The 26,201-nt window shown below is 31.8% G+C and overlaps 1 protein-coding gene across 1 annotated transcript; it reads left to right on the forward strand.

The window, feature by feature from the left end:
- The first annotated feature begins 5,204 nt into the window (after positions 1 to 5,204).
- On the forward strand, positions 5,205 to 13,388 carry LOC134253931 (putative ammonium transporter 1). The gene is made up of 11 exons (XM_062736505.1): positions 5,205 to 5,301; positions 6,895 to 6,984; positions 9,165 to 9,398; positions 9,819 to 9,922; positions 10,296 to 10,433; positions 10,697 to 10,927; positions 11,085 to 11,223; positions 11,383 to 11,477; positions 12,277 to 12,403; positions 12,626 to 12,739; positions 12,998 to 13,388. The coding sequence occupies exons 1-11, from the start codon at positions 5,205 to 5,207 to the stop codon at positions 13,180 to 13,182; spliced, it is 1,554 nt and encodes a 517-aa protein (XP_062592489.1). The 3' UTR covers positions 13,183 to 13,388.
- The last annotated feature ends 12,813 nt before the right edge of the window (positions 13,389 to 26,201 follow it).

Genomic DNA, 26,201 nt, shown 5'->3' on the forward strand with positions numbered 1-26,201 from the left:
ACCTCCAACACAACAGTGATGGGATCAGGTGCCATGGAGTGAGCATCCCCTGCCGACCGGTCACGCCCGCCGTGTGTTCCTTGTCATGATCAGGAAATAACGGAAAAATCCGTCGTCAATTCAGTGTATTAATAATTATGGACTAACAATTAGTATGAAAAACGGCAGTCAGCATCTGACTCAATGATAAATTGTATTTGCTGTCAAGGTCATTGTATCTACTATAGAACTTACAAAATGATGACTTTAAACGAGACTTCAGAAATTCTTGTTTCATCAACTTATTTGTCAATAATTTACCTCGTTTTAGAAATCATTCATGCGTAGAGCATGCTATTGCGTATCTAATCAACTGAGATATATAAACTCCGTATGCAGGTGATGAAGGTATATTGCTGCATAAGTAAGGGAAGTTGACGATAGAAAAGTTAAAGTCATCACGTTTATCAAAAAGCTTGGTTGTTAGATTACTATTAACGTCTTTTCAAGTAAAATATCCAAATATGAAACAGATGTGTGAGACTCTGTGGTATCTTTTACCTCAAGCTCAGCAGGATATACTGTATCGACATAAGAAGATATAGGAATTACCATTTATAATTGACAATACGTCGTCGATATATCTAAATGTCGAGTTGAAGGTCACATCAAGTGTTTACAAGTGTTTACTTTTCACGCATCAGATTTTGGACAAGTTCTGCTTCATGTGAATACAAAGATAGGTCTGCTAATAACGGGGCGCAATTGGTACCCATGGGAATTACAGTAGATTGTTAGAAGATCTGGTCTCCAAAAACCACATTTCGTCAATCAAAAACTCAAGCAACTTTTTAATGTCAACTTCGGAGTACTTGTTTTTACAATTGGAATGTCTTTTAACAAAATAATTTTCCAAATGACCGAAGACAAGATAATAAATTTACGAGTTCCATTTTCATTGAAAAAGCAGCTGTCAATGATGTCCAAAAAGCCTTGACTTTAAATATCGTGAGAAAGACTGTGTATAAAGTTGTAAAGTCGTAAGTTTTTAAGCTGTTGATCTTGGCAAAATCTAGTGATTTCAAATTGTCCAAAAGTTTCTTGGAATTTTAAAGTATCTACATCTGATTTAAAGCACTTCTTGAAAATATTGTTGCACAGTTCTCTTGAGGTTTCTCCTTCACTACTGTTAATATCTTAGTGAGGAATAAAGAAAGAGGCTTGGTTGAACATTTACTGGAACCTACTGTGTACTATGTAGTATCTGTTTGTAAGGATTTTTATGAATGCAACATAAGGAGATAACAACCTCTATTCAAGATCAAAAGTCCATACATGTAAAACAATACAGAATAGGAGTAGAGCAAACACGGACCTCCAAAACATCAGAGGTTGGATCAAATGCCATGGAGGAGTGAGCATCCCCTGCCGACCGGTCACACCCGCCGTGTGCTCGTTGTCATGATCGGGATATAACGGAAAAATCCGTCGTCAATTCAGTGTATAAATAATGGACTAACAATTAGTATGAAAAAGTTTTGGAATCCTTTATTTATATGGTTAGGTAGTTCAAGTTTGGTTCTTTGGGATATTAAACATATTCAAAACTGACATTTGATTTTGAAGATTTTGAATGTTAAGTTGTTAGGGAGAAACTTCAGACGTATTGTACTACAGTATACTGTAGGTGTCGTGAATCAGATTAGGAACCCTAAAAACTCAAAAACCAATTTGTCAAAAGGGGATTTTTTCCCCACACTATTTAGTGTATTTCCTTACGATTTTAAATTATCAGCTAGACTTTATGATATCATAGGCAACTGTTTCTTTAATAAAAAGGTGACTAGGAAATTGTCAATTGTTGTGACAAAAGTATTTTGTTGAAAATCACTCTGATTTTTTACAAGTATTCTAGTTTTGATATTTAAAGATGTCGCATTAACAACATCAATATAGTCTTCGGAGACCAAGTCTTCGAACAAACCCTTTCATTAGCCGACCTGTTTATATATTCGTATGAAGGGTAAGTTATTGAAAAACTTTTACATGAGAAGAAAACACTTGCCTTTGTCTTCGACTCGTCATTCAGATACAATATTTATTTTACTTAGATTTATATGTCGACTCGATTTATCCCAGTGAACTTGGTTGGGGGGATACACTGAAGAGTCCTCCACATTTGCTTGATATTTGGATTTATTACTGATTATAGACGAGAAAAGCCAACTAAAACCTGAATTATGTGACAAATAAGATGACTTTTTTCCACTGTCGATATTTCTTACTTACGGAGGTCGTTCGCTAAATAATGCAAAGTACAGTAAATCATAATAATTATTTTTTCACGGTTGAAGAATTTTAAAGAGCTCACAATCACAGAAAACTCCGTGATGTTTCCTTTAATCCTCTGAAAGAAATTCATTTTCAAAGTAAACATGGTCACTTTATTGAACTGTAAAATGTTTGTAAATGATCTCTGCCATGATGAAAATAAGAGCTTATGTGAAAACTATGCTTCTTAACATAAACCCTCGAGGAACCTATATTTTCAAGATACGATCTTTATATGTAGAAAGAAGGGTCTTTGACGCTCTATAGTTTTTAATGGATTCAGAATTTCAAACTTAAAGAAGAATGAGAATTAAAATATGAGTCAAACTGGTCCATTGAAATTTGTAGCCACATCAAAAAATTTCAAAGCTGCATGTGTGTGGCATGCTATCTGAAAATGTCAGACAATAAAAGACATACACTAAAGGCATTGCTAATTCAAGACACTAAACATTTTATTATCACAACACTTGATAGAATTCTGACAAAGAAAATGAATATAATAATACATGTATTTCTATCAGATAAGTGCCTTATTTTCGTACAAATGCCAAGGACAAAAATGTGCCAACGGTTTCTCTAAAAACGAATATTTAACACAATTGAAGATTTGATAATTAAACTTGTCTGATTGATGAAGGAGCATGGGAGCACTTTTAAAGCCCAAAGGAATATCAATGAATGTGGAAACCAAAAAAGCTGTGGTCTTTTTATTGTTACGAGAAGCAAGAGCCCCTAACATATTTTATTAGTTTTCTTTGTTTTTAAAGAGGACTTCTAGCCATGGGTACAAAGACCCAAGGCATGTATAAAGGGTTACAGAGAATACTTTGAAGGGTTGAAAGTATTAAAAATATGTAGATTTCTTATTTTTAGATGACCTTTTACATTATTTATTGAATGTCCCTCGTATGTAATAATATTGTGCTTTCACCTGCATATTGTGTATTTGTCTCCAAACTTGTTCACTGGTCCAAGGCAAGCTCTGAATATGATGACTTTGTTAGGCCGAGGGATATTATGCGCACACAAATTAAAGGTTCTGAGATTTCAACACGTTTGTTTATTTCGTAGGTTTTATGGCCATTATGATTACATAACTTGCAAATAAAAACTATCCCTAGGTCGTATTTTGGATGACTACGTTATATGCAGACCTATTTTTGTTATCATATGAAGCAGAATTTGTGCAAAATCTTGTACGTGTAAAGAAGAAGACACTTGCTGTGGCCTTCAACACGACATTTAGATATATCGACGAGGTGTTGTCAATTCATAATCATGATAATTTCCATTCTTATGTCGATAAGATATATCCTTGTGAGCTTGAGAAAAGATACCACAGAGTCACACACATTTGTTTCATATTTGGATATTTTAGTTGAAAAAGACGTTAATAGTAATCTAACAACCAAGCTCTAAGCATGATGACTTTTCTACCGCGTCAACTTCCCTTACTTATGCAGCAATATACCTCCTTAACCTGCATACGGAGTTTATATATCTCAGTTTATTCGATACACAAGAGCATGCACTACAGTGTACGTATGAACAATTTCTAAAACGATGTAAATTATTGACAAACAATGTGATGAAATAATAGTCTCGTTTTAAGCTATCATTTCGTAAGATGATGACCTTGACAGCAAATACAATTTATCATTGAGTCAAATGCTGACTGAAGTTTTTCATACTAATTGTTAGTCCATTATTTATATACTGAATTGATGACGCATCTTTCCGTTATTTCCCGATCATGACAAGGAGCTCAAGGTGGATGTGACCGGTCGGCAGGGGATGCTCACTCTGCAATGGCATCTGATCCCACCTCTGATGTTTGGAAGGTCCATGTTTGTTCTGCTCCTATTTTGTATTGTTTTATGGACTTTTGATCATGAATACTGTTCGTTATTTCCATATGTTTTCATTGTTTCTCACCGATTGATAGACCTATGTGTTTGTATTAAATTCGACTACAGAATGTTTCGTTTACTTAAACAATACATACAGTTGTAGGACTCACGGCAGGTGGTGACCGTCAACAGGGTATGCTTAAATACTCATGCCAGGCGCCTGATGTAACCACCTTGAATTGATTTGGCATCATAAATTGAAGCAGAGAAAACAAGAACTTTTGAAAACATAGAAGCATGAACATCCCCTGTCTACTGGTCAAACCTGCTATGGTTCCCTTTGTCATGCTGGGGTAAACGGAAAAGTTTTGTAGAAATTTAGTATGAAAAGAAATGACTGTCATCTGTCAACATTCCAGTTAGCTAACGATAGACTGCACATTTTACAAACAAGGTACACACAGCAATTTCTTAAAGCGTATCTAATCAACTGGGACGTTTCAAAAATAAGTTGCGTTTTATAAGAATTCAATAAACGGCTATGCTAAATATGTTAATGCTAATCTTTCTATCTGTTTTCCGATGTAATATGCAATAAAATATACTTTTATGGTACGATATGAGAATTACATGTAATCTATGATGCACAATTACATACAAATAGAAACACAATGTATCTGAAAATCACTAGTAGACGATGTTTAAAGCGATTTGCCGAAACTGCTTCTTATGTAATTATGAGTAACTGTTAGAGGTTCTATCATTTTGGTCAACAGTTTTTTGTCTTGCTTGTTTGTTTTAATTTTCCTCACTCCATTTAATCATATTTATTTGTTAATTTATACTACGGTCAGTATATAGAACACATTGATTTACTTTCACAAAGAATAGGTCCCATAGACCGTACAGAGTTGACACCTCCTCTTATCGATACATGCCCTGGGCCTCCAGGCTATACGTGCAGGTCAAAGTGCAATAACCCATGACCATGACCAAACCATTAAATAATATATGAAATTGAGACACAAGTGGAGAGAAAAAATGGCAGGAAATCTCTCTGAACTTATTGTTGAAGCATCAACATTTAAGGATAATATGGATCATTTGTTTTTGATAATAATGGGAATGTGTGTTGTTTGTAAGTATTTCTTTTTTAAATTTGATTTTAATAATTAATACAATTATGTCATTTTTTAAAAGAAATAATATCTTTAAATATCCTTTTAAAAATATACCTAACTCTCCAATGCTTGAAAATTTACATAGTACTTCCAATTGGAAAATGTTTCAATTTTATCTTCTTCTGTAGCTTCATTGGTAGAGTTGAATGCATATACAGATCATGTTTTTACAAACAGGTTACCTTTTATCGCATGTATTTTAATGTCAACTAACATAAAAATATTTGTACTGTATTTTATTACATTTTTAACATTGCTAGAATTATTTTTTTTAATTTACAGGATATGCATAGAAAGTACAATTAGTCATGAATGTGTGTATTAAAATTGATTGATTTTATTTGTAAGGCTTTTAAGATTTTTTTTATTATATTATAATTCAGAATAATCTTGGTTTTAAGCTATGTTACAACGCACTTTGAAAATTAAGCACTTTGAAAAAAAATTTCAAAGTGCGTTAAATTTGGGACCAAATCAACGCACTTTGAAAATATAAAATTTCTTTTCAAAGTGCGTTGATATCGACCATATTAACGTAGTTTGAAAAAAAATGTGTATGACTTGGTCAATATTCTTGAAAATCTTAGGAATGATATATGATACATTGTAAATAATTTGAACTTTTTGGATAACTTTTCAGTGATAAGGTCACTTCAGGATGTAAAAGTGAGCGATTTGGATTTTTTCATACTTTGAAAATTCTTTCTCTCTTATATGTTTACTGTACTATTTTTTTTCCAGTTTACATGCATTTAATGTAAACTAAAATTTATTAAAAGTTTTCAACGTCACATCAATTATCCAAATGCATATATTTGGGGGTAGCATAGACATCAGTACCGGGGGGGGGGGGGAGGGGGATAGACACACAAATGTTTTGCAAAGATATACATAATATAGGAATTAAAAATTGGGGCTTACCTTGGGGTGGGGGTGTGTTCCACTTTCAATTGGCTACCCAAAGTAAAAATGAGTTGGTCTGAGAGACCTTCTAATATACCCATCTTCTCCTTGTTCTCAATGAGGGTTAATCAATACATGTAAATTAAAATGTTTTTCGAAAGATATAATTATTACAAATAGATTCTCTCAATTACTAAAATCTAAGTCAAGATACTTTGTTTTATACATATTTTTTTTCAAAGTGCGTTAAATGTCCACAAGGTAAAAATGTTTATGTACACTTTTAACGCACTTTGAAAAAATTTTCAAAGTGCGTTGAGTGTGTCCCAAATTTAACGCACTTTGAAAATTTTTTTCAAAGTGCGTAATTTTTTCAAAGTGCGTTGCCACAAAGCTAGTTGTAAGGATGTAAGGTTAAAATACGTTGCAAAACCACATAGTTGTGGTTTGTGAAGAGTTTGTGTTGATTCTTGAAATATTTATACATTTTTCATATGAATGAATACCAATGTAAAAAAGACATAGGACTATATATGATAAATTTCGCGGTAAATACAGAACATTGTATTAAGGTTTTAAAAAATCTATTTTATGATTCCTGTTAAGTTTCAGACAAACAATCCATTCTAACTATTCTTTTTCTACAGTTATACAGTGCGGGTTTGCCTTTTTAGAAGCCGGGGCAGTCAGAAGCAAAAACACTACAAATATTCTCATCAAAAATGTAATGGACTTCTGTAAGTAAAAGGAAAGTGTAATGGAAAAATGTAGGAGGAAGGTAAAGGAAATAATCATCAAATATGTCATGGAATTATTTACGTCGCAGGAAAATGCAATGAATTTGTGTAACATACAGAAACATTAACTTACGTATTTACATTCATGTTCTGTATATATGGTGTTCCCAAAATTAAAATCGAGATTTTTTTCAAATAATTTTGAAAAAAAGTATTTGACAATAAAATATAGTTTGGAACCCATTTTTATGAAATGAAAAATACATGCTACTTTCTTATTTTATAAAACAGTTTTAATGTCGAATAATCGTTTTCTTTGTATACATCCGATGGTATGCTAATGTTTTAAATGATGCCCTTGATAAAAAAATTGAAGCATTTGGTAAATATTAATGATAAAAAAAATGACAAACTAGAAATACTTCTAAAATTAAAGATCGACAATCTTCTAGTAATTCACGTAGGACAAAATATTGAATTACTTGGGGGAAACCAACAAAGAAAAAGAGCTTGTAGAGCTAGAAATAAAACCCCATTTTCACATCAAAACAAACTTGACCGTACATATAAAACAAGACAATTAAATATCAAAAGAAAAGTTGTTTCTTTAGGGGAATCATAAAAGTGAAAGCAACATTTTGTTTGAGTGAGCAGAGGATTTTTGAACCTTAAATAGGCATTGTATGCTCTAAAGCAGTAATTCTGAACATCAGCAGACAATAGGAAGTATATAAAATAAAAGGAAGACTATCCATAAAAAATGCATCCATCATTAAAAATGAAAATGTATTCATTTGTCATTAAATGAAATATAATGTATGCTATTTATCCAACATGTCAAAAGATAAGTACTCATGAAATATATGGAGATAACAAAAGTATTCAGGATCAAAATTCCATTAAACAATACAAATAGGAGCGGAGCAAAAACAACCTCTAAAACATCAGAGGTCAGATCCATGTAGGAGTGATCATCCCCTGCCGACCTATCACAACTGCGATGTGCCCCTTGTTATGATCTGGAAATTACGGTATATAATGACCTTACAATAAGAAGAAAAAAGTCAGTTAGTATATGACTAAATGATTAATTTAATTTGCGGACAAGACCATTGTATCTATCATATAACTAAACAAATGATGGCAATAATTGAGACTGCTGATATTCTTGTTTGAGCAATTTTACCTCGTTTAAAAAATTGTTCATAGTGGAGCATGCTCTTGCATATCGAATCAGCTGAAAGATATAAATCTCGAATGAAGGTGATGAAGGTACACGTAAATTGCTGCACAAATAAGGGAGGTTGACGTCTGAAAAGTTAAAATCATCTCGTTTCTCCGTTAGATTACAATTACGTCTTTCTCAAGTAAAACATCTAAAATATTTTGATATGAAACAAATGTGCCATACTCTATGGTTTCTTTATTTCAAACTCACCGGGGTATATCGTATTGACATAAGAATGGACATAACCATTGGTAGTTGACAAAAAATCGTCGATCTGTCTAAAAGTCGATTTGAAGGCCATGGCCAGTGTTATCTTCTTTTCACGTATAAGATTTTGGACAATATGAATACAAAGTAGGTCTGCTAATAACCAGGCGCAATTGGCAACCATGGGAATTCCAACAGATTGTTCGAAAACCTGGACTCAAAAAACAAAATATATTAATATCAACTTCAGAGTACTTGTTTGTATAATCAGAATTTTTATTACAAAATAATTTTGCAAATGACCAATGACCAGGTAAGTATTATTACGAGTTCCATTTTTATTGTAAAAACAGCTGTCAATGATTTCCTCGGAGCCTGGACTTTAATTTATCGTGGGGAATAGTATAAAAATGAAAAGTCATAAGTTTTATGTTGTTGATTTTGGTAAAATTTTGTGATTTCAATTGTTTCAAAAGTTCCTTGGAATTTTGTAGTATCCATATCTGATTTACACCACTTCTCGAACATTTTGTTGGACAATTCACTCATGTAACTACGGATTATATTTTGTCTCCAATATCCCTTCTTATAATAGTGCACCTACTTTTAAGTTTTAGTAAATGACAAATGCAGCAGTTGAAGTTTATAACTTGTATCAAAAAAATAAATGAGATTTTTTTTAAACATGTTTGTATTTAAATCAGCAAAATAACTGCTAAACAGTTAATGTTTGCTTCTTTTACAGTTCTCTCTGGTATATCCTATTGGTTGTTCGGATTTGCCTTCGCTTATGGTGATGGTGCCGGCAACAGGTTTATTGGACTGACGTATTTTGCTTCCTCTGGGGTTACACACAGCGAATACGCCATGTTTTTCTTCCAGTTTACGTTTGCCGCTACAGCTTCTACCATTGTTTCTGGTGCAGTTGCAGAGAGATGCGAATTTATAGCATACTTGGTGTACAGTGTAATTATAACAGGTACTGAATTTAAAATACTTATACAGTTGTATACATGTACATTATGGGATGTTCATTGTGAGATTCTATCCAGCTTTTTTAAGTTCAAATAAAAATTACTTATGATTCCATTGTGAATTGCTTGTAGTTATGATTTATGTTTATATCTATAATTTAGACTGCTCTTGGCATTTTTGATTCAAAAATCGAAGAAAAATTGGGAAAAAAAAGTTTGTGTTGTATGAATTACAGGATTAATGTTTAAAGAAAATTAACATAAGAATTAGTTTATTTAACATTAACTGTAGAATTATCATATCAACGACTGAGAACATATTAATTCTCTGCTTCTTTATGTGCTATGGGGGGGGGTGTGCTGGTGACTGTATCTGATCCACCCCGAATAAATAACATTTACTAAGTATTTGTCATGGTTTGCAGGCTTCATCTACCCCGTCGTTACACACTGGGCGTGGGCGCCAGGAGGATGGCTGATTATCGGGGATACTTACTCAACCCTTAACAACGAAAGAGTTGCTTATCAGGTAACCCTGAATGGTTCCTCCATGGTAACGTAAGGAGGTAGGGGATACAAAAAAAAAATCAATCCTCTAACGCAGCATTAAATGAAAACATGTAAGCACAACTGTGTACATGCATATCTATATATATTATGAACATTTGTAAAAGTATAATCTCATTTTATAATAAATTTTCTATATATGTTTATCTATTTCTTTTATTTACTAATATATTAAGAATTTATTAATTTTTATGTCAAGGATGCTCATTTTGTCTGTATATCTTTTTTTTTAATCATTAATTATGTTTTAAGCTTCGACAAAATGGATGATCTTATGAATAGTAAATACTACAGACAAGTATGTTTACAACCTATCTTGACTTTGTTTTCTACAGGACTTTGCCGGTAGCGGAGTTGTTCACGTTCTCGGTGGAGTCGCAGCTTTCGTGGGTGCTGTAATTCTGGGTCCCAGAATCGGCCGATTTCACCGCAGCTCCAAAACTGTAGCTACGATCAGAGGCCACTCCGTACCAGTAGATAAATATACAAATATATTACAATATATTGATAAACACATAATGTTTGAAATAGTTTACGCTGATTGTTAGGTACATTTGCAAAACTTTCTCGGATGCTGAATGATTTGATCATAGATATGATCTTTTCTGAATTTAAAAAGGCTGTACATGTAATTGGGTTTGATTTGCTATTGCGTATCATATAAATATAATTTTTATCTTTGTCTCGCCTCTACAGATAAAAACAAAAATGTTTACCATTTATGTATTTCCAACAGATGGTTTCTCTGGGTGGATTCATCCTTTTCTTTGGATTTTTGGCTTTCAATGGTGGATCCCAGCTGTCAATCAGTAACCCTGGTGACGGCGACGTGATGTCAATAGTAGTAATAAACACAGTTCTGTCCGGATCATGCTCTGCTGTGATGTCACTCATTCTCCATCGTCTTAAATTTTTTGGAAACGCTTGGAGTTTATTATTAACCATCAATGGCTCATTGACTGGAATGGTATGAAAATATATATTTAAAATCAAATTACAATGTCATGCATTAAATTAAACTCAGGCACATATTTGTCGTTTTCCTCAACACCATTCATTCCCTTATATTTATCCACAAATACGAAATTTTGTCATATTTCCGACGATTGAAGGATTCATTTTAGGTTGCCATATGTGCTGGATGTAATGTTTACGAACCCTATGCCGCATGTGTGATTGGGCTCATTTCTGCGGTTGTATACATGGCCTACTCCGCTTTAATGGTCAAGGTTGGCGTGGATGATCCCTTGGATGCCGTTGCAGGTATACTTTTTCATCAATTATGCATGCTTAATACTTTTTACCCTCTTTTATATTATACTCATAAATAAACATCATTGATTCTGTTTGCCTACTTACGCAACACAGAATAATCATTAAGAATTTCCTTAAAAATTGATTTTACAAATGTATTTCTTCCAGTACATTTTGGCGGAGGCAGTTGGGGAGTTATTGCTGTGGCTTTCTTTGACAGTTCCAAGGGAATTTTATATGCATGGGATCTGAAATCTGGTTATGTAAGCTCATTCCGAACGTAAATATATGTAACAAAGGAGTTTGAGAACCAAATTGAGCGCTTTTTCAGTTTAATGGAAAGTCAAGAGGGAATAACGGGATCAGTGGGTTTAAAGCTATTCGTATAACCAACATTCAGTTCACTTAATCGTTTTGTCCGAGTAGCTGTTTTTCATAAATGGAGATAATGAACAGTATTGAATCTCAAAGGTCCGTTAAACAATGCAAATATAGCAAAGTGGACCTCTAAAACATCATAAGTTGGATCAAGTGCTCTGAAGGAGTAAGCATCCCCTTACGACCGGTCACACCCGCCATGTGCTCCTTGTTATGATCGGGGTTCAGTGTGAATATTATGGCCTAACAATTAGTATGAAAAAGTCAGCCAGCATTTGACTTGATGATATATCGTATTTACTGACAAGGTCATTGTATTGACCATAGAACTTACAAAACGTTGACTTTAAACTAGACTGTTGATATTTTTGTTTCATCTACTTATATGGCAGTAACTTAACTTGTTTTAAAAATTGTTCATATGTACAGAATGCTTAATTTTTATTTCGCATATAAAATTATTGAGTTAACATGATTTTTTATTAAATGAATAATTATTTTCATTTTCAGCACTGTTGTTTTTATAGATACTAGTACAAGTAACCATTGTATCCAGTTTTTTGTTTTAAATAAAAGAATAGTTGATCATGTTTAAGATCTGTAAAACTAATTGATTAATTGTTCGATTAATTCGTCGATTAATTGATTTTCAGTAATGTTGTCTTTTTTTACTCCAATTGAAAGATGCTCGGAAGGCAGTTTATAGGGTTGTTAGCCATAATAAGCTGGACACTGGTGTTGTCGGCGATCATTTTTGGGGTTATGAGAGCACTCGGGGTCCTCAGGGTGAGCCGAGAACAAGAGGAGAAAGGTATTTGCCAAAGCAATTGACGAAGGTGATCAGTGGTTATTAATATATTCCGGTTATAAGAACTCCAAATGAGCCTGTGTTTAAAGATACGCTTTTGTTGTTACATATATTTTACTGCAAAATATTAGTCTTTATAAAATTGTTATCATATATTTTGAGTTTATAATAATTTTAGGCTCAACTATGCATTCTTAGTAAAGGTAACCTGTATTTTTCCACTAGGTTTGGACATCCCGAAACATAATGAACCTGCTTATCCCGTAGAGGCATACGGACACGGCCATATTGAACGCTTGATTCAGATTCTGGAGGATAACCCCAAGGTCGTCACTCAGGGTAAGCTGAAAAACTAATTTTACAATATAAACATTTGTTTATATTTTAAGGAATTCAACATTAAATTTAAGGATCCCCTGTCTTGTAAAGTGGGTATGCTTGGGTATTAACGTGAATTCGGAACCTGGGTTAAAATGTTCATGTATAACTTGAATCTCCAAAAATTATATAAATTCCATTATATCTTTAATTTAACAGCTTAAATAAATGTATCATAATACAATGTACAGGAGTTTGATATCGGTCTTCCTATTACAGGATTCGTTAACGTTGCTTATGAAAAAGAAATCACAGATAAAGGACAATACGAGAATCCTGAGACACAACACGTACTACGTAAAGGGTCTTTAGAAATTATTCCCTCCAAGGCAAATGCCAGAATTTCCTCTGATGAAGGATTCGCCACATCAAAACCAAGCAAAATAAGCGACACAAATATCTAAAGGTCCCTCTTTAAACATAATGAGGAACAATTTTCATAAACTGGCTAGAAGAGATAGATGTTTTTTGTACTCAGTTAGCTGATACATGTACATGTTAAAGTGAAGTGAAAGATCTGCGGATATTTCTCACGATGTCATTTATAAAGCAGTCACAGCGAAAGTAAACCTTTAAGCATTTTAGTTGTAAATACCAATATCCTATTTTTAAAAAAAATAGCTTTTATAACAAGATTTTATTACTTTACCATTTTATAAGTGTAGTATTTTGCCTAATCTATAATGTTATTTTTGTAATGAACAAATCAATTAATTTTGTACTTTGTTAACATAAACATGGCATTGCATTATACTCAGAAAATGTACTATATTCATATATCATATATTTTTATACCGAAAACATTAATTATATATTGTTCAATATTTTTCTACAAATATAATGTTAGAAAAAGATTTAAAATTTGATAATTATTATAATTCAATGTGCATGTAATTTTTGTTTCATGATACATTGGAAATGCATCATGTGTCATTTAATATACTAGATTATTTAGCCGTAGGGTTAGACCATGTAACAACATAAGACTTTTGGAAAACTTTATACAAATATGACATCTGTTCATATATATGAAAGAGAGATATCACAAATACATGTAGGTCTATATCAATTATAGATTTTAAATGTTTCTGTTAATAATACGATATAAAAATACATAATTATAATCTAATCAACATAAAATAATATGCATACATTTTTGTGTGTATATAAAATAAATAAATCAAAACATTTTGGTACCAATGGTTAAGTTTTACTTTCGAGAGCGATAGAATGATTCTGCATAGGTGACAGCCTTCGTAAAAGGAAAAAAATAAGTCATCATAATACATGTAATATTACAGTGTCTTTCGTAGAAACTGGTATAGATTCCTTTTTCAAAATCAAAATAGATAAAATATATTCTATATAAATGTAGAGAAGAAATGTGTGATTAAGGAGAAAGAACAAAATATTCATAACCAATATCTATTTTCTTTGTGTGTATATAGCCAGGAAGGACAACTCTTTAATTTATAATTTAATTAAAAAGTCTTTAAATGAACTTGAAAATTTAATCTTTTCATGGTTATATGCCTCTCAATGTGCTTCAAGGTTCTTTGAACTTCTCAGAAAGGTCTAATCAAAAGTAGAAATTTTTATCCTGTAAAAGCATTTTTAGATACCAATGTTTATTAACATGATATGAAATTAGAAGTGATTGATGGAGCTTTGCAAAGAACCTTGAAGCACATTGAGAGGCATATAATGAAAATTGTTGCATGAAAATATTTAATTTTTAAGCTTCATTTAAAGACTTTTTGAATTAAATTATAAATGAGGGTCGGAGTCCCTTAAATTAAATTTGATTCTTATTTCAAATTTTTCAACATACAGTTGACTTGAATTTGTGTGAATGCCCTTTTATACTTTGTTTCCTTGATATCTAATACTAGCATCTTGTTTTCTTTGAATTAAAAAGTAAAAATTATAAATTTACTTGCATTTGCTTTAATGTTTAATCATATCGATAGAACGTCCTTTTTTCTACATTAATGTTTCCTAGGTACATGTAGTTAAACGAGAAGAATAATTGTTAAAGACAGCATTAAGAGAGCGAAAGTCCAAGAAACAGTATTGTAAAAAAAATCATTATCCTCATCTATCCACATTTGTACTTTGCTGATATTTTGATATGCATCCATAATCTTTTCTTTAATAGTACATTGTATAATTTAAGGTTGTTTCCAAAAACCAAACCTTTAAAGAAAGATGGATAACTCGGGTATGTACAATATTTCTTTGATTTAAAGATTAAAGTTCTTATTTCTCGACGATTTCAGAAAATTTCTGGAAATACCAAAAACATTCTTGCTAAACAATAACAAACAAAGGGCAGTGAATTGAAAGGAATGAAAATGATTAAAAATACGAAAAAGCGATAAAAAATGAGTCTTAATTGCACAGCATATACTACGTAAAATCATGGTAAGGATAGAGAAGATAAAAGTGGGAATAAACTTTAACATCTAATTTTACTGGAGTAATGCTTAAATTCAGTTAACTCATCCTTTGCTTATAAATAATGATCCCTGGTCTCAGGTAAAGAGGATTTCTAAACTCAAGTTAAGAAAAATAAGCATAGTCTTTCAAAACTGCTCTTCAAATAAGAAATGCTTCAGTTTCTCACATTAATCTACATCAAATCTCAAATATCCTTCTGGATCAAATATTAGTCATGAAAGAAGCTCAGAGTATGAAAGATATGGAGATAACAAACAAGTTTTCAAGCTAATATATCATGTCAATCAATTAAAATCAGGAGCAGAGCAAAGATGGACTTCTAGAAAAGATCGGAGATCGGATCGGGTATCATGGAGAAGTGACCACCAGTCACAACAGCATTGCGCACCGTGATCGGCAAATAACGTAAAAATCTGTCGATAAGTCAGTTTGTAAATAAATAATGGCCTAACAATTAGTATGAAAAATGTCAGTATTCTTCCATAAAAGTTACACAATAATTACTTTAAAAAACTTGTTGATATTCCTCTTACATCAACTTGTTTATTAATAACTTACCTTACATTTTAGAAATTGTTCATTCCAGAGCATATACTCTTACATGTACGAATCGAATCAATTGAGATATGTAATCCCCATCTGCGAGTGATAAGGGTACATGTATGTTGCAGCATAAATAAGGGAAGTTGATGATTGAAAAGTGAAGATCATTACTTTTATCATAAAGCTTGCTCTTAAGATTACCATTGACGTCTATTTTTAATAAAACTGGTATACAAATACATGTGTGAACAGTTGTGTCAGCCTTTGTAGTGTCTCTCATTTCAAACTCAATGGTCGACATAAAAATGGAAATGGCTTTTGTAATTTGATAGGATATCGTCGATATATCTAAATGTCGAGTTGAAGGCCAGTGCAAATTTCATGAAAAAGCATAAATGAACAATATGCTGCATTGTAGAATAATAGAGTTATAAAAAGCAGAATATTCGATTTGTTCGAGTCAATGATAGGGATTCACACTTAGTACTATCATGACTTGCCTCTTATTGCCAGATGTTGAGTAAATGTTCTCAATTACTCATGTGAAAAAGATCATAATATGCATTAATTCAATCTTCGCATAAAAAAATTTGAAAAAAAGATATATCATTATTACGTGATCGTATAAAATAATTCTGAAAAAGGAATGGTTTTAAAGTGGTGCGCTATCTTTGTCATGTTAAAGAAAATTAGACATGAAATCAATTTCCTGTAAAAGCTTTGTTGATGTTATTACAAATCATGGATAAAGCAAAGGAAAACAGAGTCTTGTAACCAGATCTCTGCGAATTGAAAAAGTGCTTATTGGGATCTGTATTTTCTTTCATAAAATATTGTTGTAAATAATCTTTCAAAACGATCCGTCGACACAATATCTCCTAAAAAAATTCTGAAAGAAATGAAGGCTAACTCAACGGGGCTTGTCTTCATTAAGTAGAAACCGGAATCCGCGGGTTCGTCATGAATTTCAATGACAGATTGATCAGGTTTCCTTGAATCATCGAATTCTGTAAATTGAACATACAAATAATTATATCTATTAAAGCAGTAAATTTTGCGTAAAACCGTCTTTTAAGCCATACACGTTTAGAAATCAATGGTTTGAAGTTTGATCGATTAATGTAGCGATGATGATCTGATTATATATGTCGGTTACAATACTTCACACGTGGATTTTCCACCAATTTTACTTAAATTAACAGCAAATTTGCACATTTAATATGTTTCAAACATACAAGAAAGCAATCCTTTGAGCTATGAAAATTATATCAATTTTGCGAGAGTGAAATGGTCCGAAAATTACTATAAACATGCATTATGATATCGACAACGTAGCTTCACATGCATGTGTATTTTTTTCTTCGTAGGGAAAGAATTTTTGAAATTCCAAAAATAAAATTCATGTTACAGGAGAGAAAAAAATCATTAATTTAAATATATTTTTTGGTCCTGAAAATTAATATTTCAATAGTTGAAAATACTAAAGGAATGTCTCTCAATTGTAAAAAAAAAAATGTTCTTTTACCCATGATTCCTCTTTCAAATTCATCATTTAAGTTTATCATATTATGTAGGGAAAGCTTACAATTCAAAATATTTTCAGGAAATGCAAATCAAACTATACACTCTGCATTTTTCTAATTGAAAATTTATCAACAAATACGAGGGTTGTCTGGAAAAATCGTGGAAAAGTTGTGTAGAGGGAAAAAAAATACTGCGGTCTAAAATTTTCACTCTGTAGTATATTTCATCAATAAACATAGCCAATTTCAAATGGATATATGCATAAATAAACAAATTATGGGATTTTGTGTTATGTGTGGTATCGCCTTAAGGCGTACGGATGATAATGTCAAAGTGTCTAAAGCACCACAACGTTTCCTCTTTGCTAAGAAATAGTTGGATAAATCCCACTTAAATTTAGGAATTTCATTGATGCAAATGCTATAGTTCTCTTTTATTTCTCCAAAAACAGTTGGGAAACCAATTTCGCACACACACAAGGCCTATTAAAGATTTATTAGTCAGTTACGGACAGTATTCTTACTGTCATTCAACTAAATGGGCAATCTTATATAGACGGTCTACAGTTTGTCCGTATGTTATGTTCTACCAGAAGACTCGATCAATAAAGGTTTTGCTACATGTAAGAAAACTACCATTTCACTTGTTTACTAAAAATATAAAAACATAAGTACTACGAGGGCTGTTCGGAAATTATTGAGACAATTACATTTACTCCATAAAGGACGAAGATAATTTCAGGAAAATTCATCAACATTTTATAAAGAACGAATAAAACACTTATGCAAAATTTCTAATTCCTATGATAATAATAAAAGTTTCGGTGAAATAATAATCATGCATATGTTTATCGACCCGGAGCAGCATCACTACGTCATTTTAACGTCACGTCAGCCAGGGATGGTTTCGCATGTAAAACAATCGTTTAGCGTTTAATCTTTTTCCTTCTTTGTTATTACATATTACATATAACAGTACAAAAATCAAACAGTCTCTTTTCTTAAACTATTCCTTAAAAATGTATGCTGTTGCTACCCGAGTGTAGTATTTTCATTTGTGGGAAAAGATGACTTAAAATCATGCAGTGCCGATTTATGCAACGCGGGTCAACGATATTGATACCGTAACGATATTAATACCGTACGTTATAACTGATGGTCGTCCGGAGCTTTTGATTTTTACTCTGGTTGAATTAATTGTTAAAAAAAAGATGTATACCAATGAAATAACAAACCTTAACACATTTTTTCTCGTAGTTATTATTTCATTGTGTCTGGAAAAGGGTTCTACATTGCGCTACACAAAATTTTAGGAATTTCGCTGCTCCGCCCTTGACGTCAAAATCCATTTTTTTTCGTTCTTAACAGATTTCTCAACCGCGCTTAATTTTTTCATGATCTCCGTATTTCTGATCAAAATTCTATCAAAGTTGCACAACATGAATTTGAATTAAAGCTGAAAATTCATACACATAAACAGAATTATTTTCGATCTTATTATGGGTCCACGAAGAGTTGGAACGTTGGTGTTACACATTTTCAATATCTGATTTCGAGACTGCTCCGGTTACCCCCTACTGATGCCTCATTTATATACCATTGTACAGAAAATATTTAATATCTGTAAAATATTTTTTGCTTTTTATTAATTCTTAATGTATGTCAAACGTATATGCAAATTTTCACCGAAAGACGTTCATTAGAAAGCAAAATATAAACAATGTCTCAATAATTTTCGAACAGCCCTCGTATTTTATATTTTGTTTTCTTCAGTATTCATGTAATGTCTCTTAGGGTGTCATTACTACGTCTAAATCAGAATGAACTGTTCTCTGGTGCGTCGTAACGTCAACAAACGTCGCCATTTTCATGTGCTGTGTTTATCACTTTCCCATTTCGAATACTCATATTCATATTTGGATATTTTACTTGAAAAAGACGTAAATGGTGATCGAGCAACCAATCTCTACCTAGATAAACGGGATGACTTTAACTTTTCAATCGTCAACTTCCCTTACTTATGCAGCAATATACCTTCATCACCTTCATACGGAGTTTATATATCTCAGTTGATTCGATACGCAAGAGCATGGTCTACGTATGGACAATTTCTAAAACGAAATAAATTATTGACAAACAATGTGATGAAACAAGAATATCAGTAGTCTCCTTTAAAGTCATCATTTCGTAAGTTCTATGGTCGATACAATGGCCTTGTCAGCAAATACAATTTATCATTGAGTTAAATGCTGACTTACGTTTTTTATACTAAATTATTAGTCCATTATTTACGAGGGTTGTCCAGAAAGTTCGTGGACAATGACGTTTTTGTTAAAATAAATGGTTCTTTATAAATCTATTGTATATCAAAATATTTCTTATGAAAAACCAAGACAGAATGATTAGATTTTTATTGATGGAACTTAATATTTTTGTAAAAATCGGGGTCTTTAAAGGTCGCAGATAGTGCTTACGGACCAAGGTTAAAATGCCATAAACTCTGATATAAAGTGTTCGGATTAAAATTATTATTTTCTATTTAAAACAAGTCAACACTTAATGAAAATTATATGTAACACAAATAAAGAGGCTATAATCCTTTTCTGATATCTAAAGAATATATCGCTTACTAAATGAACATTGAAAATACTAAACAAAAACCGTAACAAATACGTGTCAAAACTCGTCAGAAAAAGCGACGTCGACCGTTCGAACGGACAGCGTCCAATAAAAAAAAATGTGTTTTAATACGGTTGAAACGACGTCAGAAAAAAACCATATGTTAAAACAACTCAAAATCATTGAAATATACTTAGTTTATTGATTTGAGATTGGTATGTACGATTTCTCAACGGTGTGTACAAATTCAAAGACACTAAAAGAATTTAAAACACATGTAATTTGCTGAAAATGGAGATTTCTATTCATGACGTTGTTATAAATCTAGCGCAGCGTCGGACTGGGCTGTGCAGTTTGTGTATACAAACTGTATATGTTGATGACGCTCGTAATTTTTTGTGCATTGATTCGAATTTAAAAATTAAATAAATCATAATTTATACTTAAAGATTATCGATAGCACTTGGAAGTGTGGTGCCATAAAAAGGAAATGTAGTGTGTGTCCATGAACATGTTAAAATTCAAAATCCAAATGTTGACGTTATAATGAAATTAGCTTGACGTCAGACATGTCCATACGCACTATCCGCGACCTTTAAAGACCCCATTTTTTACAAAACTATAAAGTTCCATCAATAAAATTAAATCATTCTGACTTGGTTTTTCATAAGAAATATTTTGATATACAATAGATATATATATAGATAATTTATTTTAACGAAAACGTCATTGTCAACGAACTTTTTGGACAACCCTCGTATACACTGAATTGACGACGAATTTTTTCCATTATTTCCCATCATGAGAAGGAGCACACGGCGGGTGTGACCGGTTGGTAGGAGATGCTCACTCCCCCATGGTTCCTGATGCCACCTCTGATGTTTTGGTCCGTGTTTTCTCTGCTCCTTTTTTGTATTGTTTTATGGATTTTTGTTCTTGAATACTGTTCGTTATCTCCATATGTTTCATCGTAAAAATTTCAAAAAATTAAGCAGAAGTCTTGAAATTTTCCAAAAGTGAACACTATATATAGTTATTTTAAATTAAGATACTTATTACCATAATCTTATCCATTTAATACTTTTATTTTGAAATGATACTTCGGTATTATCTAATGAAACCATGGGGGTTTTTTTTATCGTGCGCCATACCCTGTGCACATTAAAGCATATTAAAGTCTTTATTTTTATTATAGGATTAAACTTTTTTTTTTCTTCAGAATTTATCGATGTGTAAACTCTGCCTTTTTACTCACAAACTGAATAAAAGTGCGAAGCACTTTTATGTAAAGTTTGTGAGTAAAAATGCAGAGTATACACATTGATAAATTCTGAAAAAAGAACGTTTAATTCTTATAATTCCAATTACGAATTTTTAAAATTATTAAAATTATTTCTCTTTGAGGCCTCCATACAATCCGTTATTTTGTACGGCGTAGGAATACTTTCTGCCGCAAAGAAACGTATACAAGATGAATATCGATAAAATCCAACTTAAATTGTCAAAACAATCAATAAATAAACTTATAAAAACTCATTGAATGTTGTTTCAGTCAACAAATATCGTAAATACGCGTATTCTCCAGAATAATTCGTCCTTGACCATGGCCATGTTGACATTAACGACAACGCTCATAGCGAAAGTTGCAGACAGACGACGTCCTCGATTTGCTGGTTCGTTCAAAGATTTAGGGAGAATATGGGATCTGTAGGATGTAAATATATGAATTTGATGCTTATAAGGCAAGAGTCCGAGGTACCTTAATTTCTTTTCCCTATCACAACGATACCAACTGAGCTGATATGGAACGTCGAGAAAATGACAGCATAATCAGCGATTTTTTTAAAATTCACACTCGTGATCCGACAGTGACATAAACATAATATTTCCGTCTTTCAGTCCTGTTTATCTCCTGTTTTGCATCTTTTTATTTCAAGTTTCTTGTAATCATAATTCAGCTAAAACGGACTAGAAGTATCTGTTTTCATTGTTTTTACAACAGCCTAGAAGCTAGGTCAAGAAAGTAGTTCTGATTGAAAAATTCATCGATGTGTAAACTTTTTCTTGAATTTGTTCGCTTCCAATCAAAACACAGGGAATCAATAAATAAAATTAAGATTGGAATTATCTATATTTAAAAAAGATATGATGCATTTAAATATGATTAATTAACATTTGCTGAAAATTTCAGCTAAGTACGTCCATTATTTGTCGAGAAAAACGCTTTGCCACGATTTTTTCTGATGAACATTCGTGTATTTCACGAAAAAAATATAGGTATCAACTATTTTGAGAAACTTGCGTATATTTCATACTTATTTGGTATTTACTTCAGTTCTCTGTACTATAAATGAAAGACATAATAGATAAGTCGCCCGCGTGGCGCAGTGGTTAGAGCGTCTGCTCTAGAGTCGCGAAGTAAGGAGTCAATCCTTACGTCGCGGGTTCGAATCCCGCTGTGGAACGTGGAGACTTGTCCTTCGGATGAGACCGTATAAACCGAGGTCCCGTGTCGCAGAAGGTGTTGGCACGAAAAAGATCCCTCACTGCTCAATGGATGTGAGTGCCGAGTATAGGACAAAATTTGTAGCTCTCCACCGGCAAGTGGTGGCATCTCCATATGAGTGAAAAATTCTCGAGAGGGACGTTAAACAACATACAATCAATCAATCAATCATAATAGATAACTTTTTATGAATCTTGGACATTGGAATCTATGTTAAGATTAAATGAAATTCGGTTTCTATAAAAATGCAGTAATTTTCTTAACTTCGAAGGGTACAAATGTCAAACTTTAACAAGATTTTTCTAAGACTTCAAAGAACTTTTGAGTTATACTGAAGGCGCATGTTATAAATGAATATTGTTCCACGAAAAGATTTCAAATAAAAGCTTGATTTTAAGAAATTCTCTAAGAAAAAGCGAGACAATATATGATTTTACTTTAAATAATTACAATGGTTAAATCATTTCTTACAATTACAAAATTAAATGTAAGAAATGCTTTAACCATCACTTTAAAGCTATTTGAGATTGACCTATTACAATAATACTGTCGCCGTCCAAGAAGATATTCTGCGTGAATATTTGACATATGTGAACAATTATACTTTCTTCCATTCATATGTCGGTTACATATTTTTCAGTAAGCCTGGGATAAAGACACTAGAAAGTCGGACACATATTTGTCATATATGGAATCTTTTTACAAGAAAAAGATATTAAATGATAACCTAATGACAAAACTCTGCATGGTTTCTACCGTCGTATTTTCTATGTAGCAATTTACCCTTATTATCTACATATGGGGTTTATGTTTCCCATTTGATTCGATACGTAAGAACATGCTCTACGATCGATTTTAAAAATCAAAAGTTGATGAAACAAGCTCGAAGATATCAACAGTTACGTTAAACGTCATCATTTTGCGAAATCTACAGTACTCTATATATGGTTGATACACTGACCTTATCAGCAAAAACAATCTGTCATATTGTCAAATGCTGGCTGACGTTTTACCTTGTTATTGTAAGGCCATCATTTACACTCTGAACTTTCTGCGGATTTTTCCGTTTAACAATCGTTACGAAAAGCACATGGGGGATGTGATTTGTCGGCAGGGGAATTTAATGGCACATTAATTCTGGTGTTTTTGTTATAATATTACTAAGAAATACTGTTCGTAATCTCCATATACACTGCACTATATGTAAGATATCTGAAAATGTTCCTAGTACAAAACCTGTACTTGCTTTTTGATATGTTTTGATAAATACAATTCAAAATTTATATTAATATATACAAGAAGTAAAAGTTCCCGCCTTAAAATCTTCTGGTATCAATTGACCAGTTTATTGATGCAATATGAATTTGTAAAAAGGTCTTTACCAGCTTAAAAAGATTTTATTAAAAAAGAGTTTATATATTAAATATATAGATATGTAATAATCTATATAACAGTGAATATCATGTGCATTTTTTTTGGGGGGGGGGGGGGGGGGTAATTTTTGTTTTTAATTATTCACCCCGTCTCAATCAACTCTTCTTAACAGAAGATTCACAAATTTCTCTCCAAAATATATTAGATTTTCATCTCACTGTATATTCCATTAGTTGCCGTTTAAAATTTATGTTTTGTAATAGATCGTATCTACATCCATACTGCATTTAGTGTACATTGTATTTCAAAGACTTTTTGTCACCAGGTAATTTTTGCAAAAATAAGTACTCTGATGCTTATATCATTGCACTTAAAGTTTCAAACGAATTAAAATATCATTTAGATTATATCACATCAAAATGGAATAAATTGTCTTTGAATTAAATACGGGTACAAGATTTGCATACAACATCCCATAAACCATCTATAATGTTTCAGATGATCCATTGTAGAATGATTTACTCAGATATCTCGACACTGGAAACTTTAATGAGCACCGGGAGGATGTTTACGACTTTATAAATAAAACGACAGAAGTCACTCTTTAAAAAAAGGCTTCCATTTTGTCAAGACAACAAAAATCTTTGTAAAAGGATCATGGCGTCATTATCAATCATACGACTTGAACTGCGGAGTACAGTTTCTTCGGTTTTTTTGGCCCTTATGCAGGTCCTGCCTTATCCTTCCTAACTAAATGATGGAATTCATGAGAATTTATGATATCGTATTACGGAACTTTTAGCTGTTGTATTAGCATATGTGTTTAAAACTAAGCCTAATTACATAGAACATATGACAAGTCATCAATCTTCATTTATAACCAGACAATTTACATGTTTAGTTTTGCATTTGAAGAGCTATAAAATTCAATACCATAATACCTATATCTTATTTATATGTAGACACTATACCCCAAAGTAAGACTAAATGTGCTCAGTAGGTCATTGTTTAAAATGCTTACTCATTCCATTAATTATGTACTTTATGGTCACTGAAACTATTGAAAATTAATATTTTACAATTCTATCAAATAATTATTTATTAATTTTATTTTTAGAATGCAAAGGATGAAGAGGATGAAATCATAAGTAATCAAACTAAAACAAATCTATAAAACAATAGAAAACTGTGAAGATGACATAATCACGGACTACTGGAAATCCCATGAGGTCGGAAGATGATGTCAAACATTGTAATTTTTTTACTTTCGTTTGATTTTCATCGGTTCTTCAAAGAAATTTTTCTAGTCTTGTGATATTCAGTTTAATGATAATGTACCTATTACTCTGGGATTGACAGTGTTCATCGTATTTTTTTTTTTTTTGATTCATTAGCCTATCTAATATTTGGAATGAACAATTTTGTTATGATATTATTTTTATTTGTGTTTTACACTTATTAATAAACAGTCACGAGCTATTTTGTTTATTCATGAAGGCTTTTATGAATAATATGTATTTAATTCCATTTTATTGTATAAAAAACAGTATGTTTCAAATATGTGTGTGTTCACAGATAAAACGATAGAATGCAAAAGTCACCTTGATGTCTTTTAATAATAATTTATATGTTATTTAAATTTGCAGATTACATTATCTTAATATATTAAAAATCGATTTAAATCAAATCAGGTTTATGGGCATCTACATCAATCATATGCATTTGGTTGATTTTTATGCTATACATATATTATATAATATGATAAACATGAATGTTTACAACTAATTTATTCCCGAGAGATGCTTATATTAAACATTTTCAATGAGGCGCCATCGTTTTAAAGGTTTAGTATTAATGGATGATTTCACCGATATGGTACAAAAGGATGCGATTTAAATCTAATTTTAGGAGAAAAACGTAATTGAAAAATCAATTTTGTCCAAGTCCGTTCTTGCTCCTTGAAAATTCAAATTTATCTAATTAGCAAGAAAATAATTGGTGATGTTATCAAAAATATTTGTGTATATGTACAGTTGAACATCCGTGCACATGAATAATAAATAGTGAAAGAAATAAACACGATAATGTTAGACTGGAAACTCCCTATACTTTACGTACTGTCTTGTTTTGTTAAATTTGCATTAATATATTAGAATATTTTTGCACATATAAAGACATGCTGATACAAAAATATCTTCATAGTCTTGTATCATACGTAAAAATACCTAAATCTTTATCAGATTTTATAAGAAACAAAATTTTCGACGATGGTTATTAAATCACAGAAAAAAGAGTATGGACTGTATATTAATAGATCTTATATTTCTCCTACATGTAAGTCATTTATTAAAAAAAATCCGTTTATAGTAAAAGCTTGTTTATTACCCGTATTTAGTGC

This window comes from Saccostrea cucullata, unplaced genomic scaffold (assembly GCF_032062105.1).
Source record: "Saccostrea cucullata isolate Sc308-1 unplaced genomic scaffold, CSIRO_AGI_Scuc_v1 ctg194, whole genome shotgun sequence".
Lineage (NCBI taxonomy): Eukaryota > Metazoa > Mollusca > Bivalvia > Ostreida > Ostreidae > Saccostrea > Saccostrea cuccullata.

Bases quoted from the DNA above. Each gene is read 5' to 3' on its own strand.
- LOC134253931 (XM_062736505.1), top strand. From the start codon at position 5,205: ATGGCAGGAAATCTCTCTGAACTTATTGTTGAAGCATCAACATTTAAG. The intron at 6,985-9,164 runs GTAAGTAAAAGG...CTTCTTTTACAG, and splicing joins CAAAAATGTAATGGACTTCT to TTCTCTCTGGTATATCCTAT. The intron at 9,399-9,818 runs GTACTGAATTTA...CATGGTTTGCAG, and splicing joins GTACAGTGTAATTATAACAG to GCTTCATCTACCCCGTCGTT.